This window comes from Dipodomys ordii, unplaced genomic scaffold (assembly GCF_000151885.1).
Source record: "Dipodomys ordii isolate 6190 unplaced genomic scaffold, Dord_2.0 Scaffold34, whole genome shotgun sequence".
Lineage (NCBI taxonomy): Eukaryota > Metazoa > Chordata > Mammalia > Rodentia > Heteromyidae > Dipodomys > Dipodomys ordii.
The window spans coordinates 9,501,886-9,508,216 of NW_012267250.1; the positions used below are offsets into that span (position 1 = coordinate 9,501,886).

General features: G+C 44.2%; 1 protein-coding gene across 1 annotated transcript in view; it reads right to left on the minus strand.

Annotated features, from left to right (window-relative positions):
• The window catches only part of Tmem26 (transmembrane protein 26), a 34,594-nt gene extending 32,692 nt beyond the window's left edge, over window positions 1-1,902 (minus strand). Inside the window, exon 1 of the mRNA XM_013017137.1 lies at window positions 1,712-1,902. Within this exon, the coding sequence (XP_012872591.1) occupies window positions 1,712-1,902 (191 nt within the window). The remainder of the gene's footprint in view (window positions 1-1,711) is intronic.
• Window positions 1,903-6,331: the final 4,429 nt, after the last annotated feature.

Consider the following 6,331-nt stretch of genomic DNA (forward strand, 5'->3'; position numbering starts at 1 on the left):
CAGACATGCAGCTAAAGTTCCTCTGCTACTGTATTTCCACACAACTGGGATGGATCTGATCAAGTCTTGGAGAGAGAGAGAAAGGTTACTTCAGGTCCTGCTGAGCTGGCTCCTGTTCTGAGGTCAATGTTTATCCCAGAAAACTGGTGGTTGGTGACAGGACTACTTTACATGGAACATTTTCCAGCTTGAGATTTTTTTATTCTCCAGTTCTGGAAGAGATGGCTACCCTCATATACTACAGCTATTCAGTTCAGACTGAATCAATGGCACATGTCATGTTGTATGAACAACACTATTCTCCCCTTTCATGTTTGTAGCCAGGAGGCTTACTTGGGAAGCCAATACAGTTTTCCTCAAACATCACCAAAAGCCACGGTGGAAAGTACCATGACTGCTTCATAGTTAATAAACTGTGCATGAACAGAGAGGACTGGCGTAACAATCCAAAATTTCATTCTTGATAATTCTAGAAATGTTAACAGTACAAAACTCAAGCAAGGAGAGTCTAATCATCTTCAAATGCATTTTCTCTAATGGTTGTCATGAAATTAACAATGGCTTGTATCTAATTATGTAAATTTGTAGAGGGTCTTTTTTGCCCACTGAATATGATGGTCACTATAACACCAAAGTGTATGCAATTCTTAAACTGACAAATACTGTCTGCTCCTTTTTGTTGTAGCAGTAGGTATTTTTAAAGTATCAATGTATGTGAAAACACAGCTTCATTATTTTTAAATTAATAATAATAATATGGGAAGAGGCCTGATTTGGAGAAGTGTAGGATGAAAATAATAGTCTAGAAGTGTGAGGTTGGACAGTAGGGCGGAGATTCTCTGTACAGAACCCAAAAATCGTTTCCAGATTTTTTGCCATCAAGCCCAGGAAGAAATAAAAGCAGCAGGGAGGAATTGTACTTCTCACAGGTTGAGGTTAAGAGAGAATCTCTTTACCCACTGGCTCTTCTGCCAGCAACCCACACAACCCATATCTGGCAAGATAAGCTAGCCATTAGCCAAGCTCACAAGCCACCAAACCCCGACACCTGAAGCTAGTTCCTCACCCAAGAGCCCAGGACACTTGCGGATTATCACTCACAATGGAAAAGTGGCTGAAAGAAACCACAGGCGCGCCAGGGGCTGACCGAGGGGAAGTGGCTGAAACTAGACGCGCACTGCGCAGCCATGGGGGCTTCTCTCCATCCAAGGGTTCGCTGCACGCACCGCTTGCGCCAGGACCGCGGATGTCCGGTCTGAAGGCGTCCCCACACCTGCAGGCTTGCATCTCCCAAATGGACAAAGCGCAGGCAAATGGCAATCTCCTGCTCCCCCCACCCCCCGCCAGAATCCCCTATCGGGGTGGGGGGCGGCACTTTCTGCTAAGTGGACAAGCTCTTTCCTCTTTTTTTTTCTTCCTCATCTTCCAAGTTTCCAAATCTGGCACTGGGTGACCCTCGGTGGTGATCAGCGCTGCAGGCTGCTCCGCGCTGCCTTAGCACCCAAGGGTACCACTGCGTGCCCAGGAGACGCGCGCATCTCCCGCGCCTTCCAAGCTCCCAGAAAGGACAAAGGGGATCTGAATTCGAGGAAAGAAAGGCAGACTACGAAGTGGGGAAAGGGACTGCCTACAAATGCCACGCACAATACCCAGACAACCCCTCCCCTTCTCCCCGGGCTCCCTCGCTTCCTCCGCTTCCCGGGACGCTCACCATTTGTAGCCCCGGCCACGCTTGAACTTGAGCGTGAGCACCGTCTCCAGGAGGAGCAGGAGATTGAGGAGCGCCAGCAGCCAGTACCGCGGCTCATTCTTCACGACGGTCACTCGCCAGACGCCAACCAGGGAGTGCAGCACGAACAGCAGCCTGGTGACCAGGGCGTTGAGAAGGTCCAGGCCCCACATGCCGGTCAGTGTGCGTGCGTGTCCCGCGCCTACCCAGCACCCGCAATCTGGCCCCCAGGGCAGGAACGTGACAGCACTGGAGACCTGCTGCTGTCTGGAGTCCTGCCTCGCCCTCCCCGCGCCCAATGCCAGGACAGGAGAGCGCCACTCGCCCCTCCCCCCAAACTTCCTGAGAACTCTTCAAAGAAGAGGAGGGGGATCCAAACCCAGCTGTTCTCCACTGCTGGGGGTGGGAGGGTATCAAGGAGTCCCGGGCTGTGTAGACCAGCCTCCTGGGTGTTAACTCTCCAGTTCTGCTCATTCCCCTCCCAATCCTGGGATGGGAGGCAGGTTTCCATCCCAGTCCATTATCCCCACCCCCAGCCCTCCACTGGAGGATCCATTACCTCCCCTCTCCCCCCCTCCCCAACCGCCAAGACTTCCATTGGGGAGGTACCCCCCCACCCCCTTTCCAGGAAGATGGAGGTAAATTGAAGAGGAGGTAGGTGGACTGAATGTCAAGGGGCCAGAAAGGCCGAGAAAGTACATCACCTCCCTCCTTATCCACGAGAAAATATCCTTGAATTCACTCCCACATTTCACAGCAACATGCTCTCATGGTGATTCGAGGCTCAGACACGGGGGAGCCAAAGAATTCGCTGTCCAAGGCATTTTCGAAATGTAGTTTCTGACCAGTTTGAAGAATTGAAACTTGCCAGGACCAGGGAGCGTGAGATAGCCAGAGACACTGCTCTTCCTGAGAGTTTCTTGCCCCTCACTCAGCACAGGGATGATCCGGGTCACTTTTACTCTCTGACACAGTGTTGTGGAGAGATATTCTTTATCCCTCCCTATCTCACTCCAGCCACTATCCTCCAAGAATGGAGGGTAGTGAGGTAGGGAGGCAGGAAGGAGGCAGAAGACAAATCCAGGGCTGACATTAGGTAAGAGTGATGGACAGAGATGGGACTCTTAAGAGGATGACCCATGAGTTAAACTCTGGTCTTCAGAGGATCCAGAAAAGAGGAAAGTGAAGTCAGAGTTTTCCAGAGCACCTTCATGTTTGTATTTCCCCGTTGGGTGTCTGACCAGCTGTAGCACTATTTGTTTAACTTTTCTTTTTTGAAAGGAACACAGACTGTCATTGGGATATATTTATTTTTAAAAGAAACTTTGAATCACTTGTAAATGGAAAGCGAGTGTGCTTGGCTACAGATGGAAAGTAATTACAAAAGTAATTAAAATAATAAACGGAACAAGGTGATTGGAGTCTTGCTAGGTTTTAATTACTGCCTCCAAAGCTCTGTGGCTCTGCTTCCCTCTTTCTTTGCTGCAAAGGAAGAATGTTAAAAGTAATAGACTATTAACAGGAAGGAATATTCTCCTGTTCACTTCATTCATGTTGAAAGAAAAAGTAATGCCAATAGTTTCTTTTGTTAGGTGTATTTAATTTTCAACCATTGCCCCACTTTCTTAAAATCAAGGTGGCAAACCTCTTGAGTTATGTGACTACCTCTATTAGGTGAAAAGTGAATCCCAACTACTTAGAAAAAGTGTGGAAGTTATTTCCAGTGCTGAGATCTGGGAGACACGGTTTATTTATGTTTCCTATGGTTGTGCCTTCCTCCCCAGCATCTTACAGGAAACTCAGCAATAATTTCCTGGGGCTGTTTATTATAGTGCCTCTTGCTGTATTCTGCTGGCACCGACAGCACTGCCTATGCAGTGAAGCAGACAAGCAGAGCACGGTGGACATAGACTGGGGACAGCGGTGTGAGGTCGACTCAGAGCCCAACTGGCTGTCTAGAGTCACTGGTTCATTTACTTATTAGGGTTGGGGCTTCTGTATCCCAGTTTTCTCATCTGTAAATTGGGTACTGAGCTTATCTACTCCAAAGTCCTTTGGGGAACTGACAAAATGAATCTATACAAAGTACCTGGCACGTGGTACGTTGTTGGCATTGGTTGCTAAGACTAAGAGAAGTGGCTGCTTTTAAGTGATCTGAGAAAAGGAAATGTATGGATGAAGCAGAGAACCCCAGCATTCTTAAGGCTTGTCAAAGTCCTCTATCCAGATACCATCAGGAACACATCTGGAGCTGAACAGATTGGGTTTACTACTTTTTGAAAGACTGAGACCCACTTCATGATGGTACTGTGAGACATCACAGTAAGAAAGTGTTAGAAAGGTTTGAAAACGTGGGGATGATTTATTAGAAAGCATTTGGGCTTGAATTAGGTAATCTTGGATCTAAAAGTCAGTATGACTTCACTGTAGGTTGAAAATGGGTTAATTGTGTGATTAGGTGACTTGATAAATCTTAATTTAGAGAAGGAAAATCTTGGTCATTTTACAATTTGTATAATGTTCCTGTTTTGATTATGTTGAGACATGATGGTAAAGCATTTCTAATATGTATCTCCAGTTCATCACAATCACCAAGATGACCTTGGCCAGGTGGTCTGGGAGATTCTTATGTCTAAAAGGAAGCTGAAAACTTGGGTATGGTAGTCTCTGTCTATAATCACAGTTACTCAGGAGGATTGCCAGTCCAGAACTTGCTTGTAGAAAAAGAAGCAGGGAAACCCTATCTGTAGAAGGAAACAAAATATGAAGGCATGCATTGTGACTCAAGTGGTAGAATTCTTGTTTTGTATGTGCAAGGCTCTTGGCATAATCCCTAGCCTAACTGATGGTGCCATGAGGGCTAGTTGTCTGCTATCAGTATAGCTCTTCCTGTTCCTTTTAGGAAGGACTCTGTAGGAGAAGGGGTTACAAATGGAAAGGCCCATCTGACCTTTTTTAAAAAATAATTCTTTGAATGAGCCAGAAAAATAAGAAAAAAATCATTATTATTTCCTGTTTTGAAGGATAGGTTCTGTTGCGCCTCTATCTCAAAAACAAAACTATCATTGAAGAGAATTTAAAGGTTATTTCTTTTTAATTTTCTTCTAAACCATTTAAAAGGACTGGAGGCATTGGGAAATATCTTGAGACCTCCAATCTAATAGCCCAATAAAGTTTATAAAGAAAGAAGGGGGAGCAATTAAAAAGAACAGTGTACTGTTTTTGAAAAGGCAATCTTAGCTGCACATATTCAATTCCCACGGCACAGGCTGCTTCACATCAAAGCAGATCTGGGTTATCACATGGTCTCTGGTGACCAATAGTCACCAAAACACTCCTCCCTATTGGATATAAACGACATCATTGCTTGTCAGGCTTCTCTTTGAATTAGCATGATTTGGGTTGCAAGTAAGGGACTTTCTCAAGCTAACTCAAGTAAAGGCAGATTATTATTTCCAAGGAAATGCATGGTCCAAAAATAGAAAAGGAATTCTTTAGAATCAGAACAGGAAGTATAATTACAGAGCCTTAGGCAACAAGAACTCAGAGGCCAGTATTGGACTTTAGTGGCACCAGGGATCATCACATGGCCTCTGTTAGTAAATCTTTGTGCAACAATTTTGACACTGTGGGCTTCCAGCCAAATTTCTTCATATTGAGTTCCAATCTCTGTGAAAAATAGTTTGATTTCTTCCTTTACCTGCCAGTACCAGGTTATGCTTGGATCTAGAACTTCCTCCTAGAGGCTTTAGTGTTGAAGGCCTATGCTCAAGCTGGTAATATTATTAAGGACTCTGTCCTCTGTGATGAATTGATCCATTACACCAGGTCATACAGTGATGCATAGTAGATGTTATCCATGACTGCAGTACAGCCATCGGCAATCCCTATGCAAAGTGCAGCTTTCTTTGTTGTTGTTGTTGTTGTTTTCCAACCATCAACTTGACATTCTAGGCATAGCAGTTTGAGCAGTGGTAGAATGACAGCTGGCAGGCAGGTTGACCGTGGGTTAACATACACATAGCATACACCACCAGTGCCAAAGACATTCCTGACTAAAGTCATTTACACATCGGTATGTTTTCTAGCTAGAATGATAACCTCTTGGTTGTAATTCTTTGGTGTTTCTTTTTGTTTAGTTTTGTACTAGTGTTGGTGATGAAACTTAGGCCTTGTGGATGTGAGGTAAGTCTGAACACCATCACAACGTCATTTTGGTATTTTTTAAGTGTTTAGGATTGTGAGAAATTTTTTATCATGAAATTCTTATCATTTGATTATGCTTAGACTTTTTTTTCATATGCTCTTTCTAGCACAGTAATCTTGTGTCATTGTTTAGTTGATTCTTTATTAGTTTTTATTTTTGGATAGTTTCTTCTCTTCTGTTTTTGCTATTCCCTCAAATGCTTTATCATTTTCACTTTTGTCATTTTCATCCATGTTCCAAGTAATATTTCTGATAGTTATCTGCTAGATGTCCAACTAAGTCTTTAGATTATTTTATTATTAAGGTCCATTAATAATTTTTTGGTCAACTTATTCTGTAACAAGCCTCAATTATTAACGAATATGTCATTTTTCACAGTAGCTTAATCTGGTTTG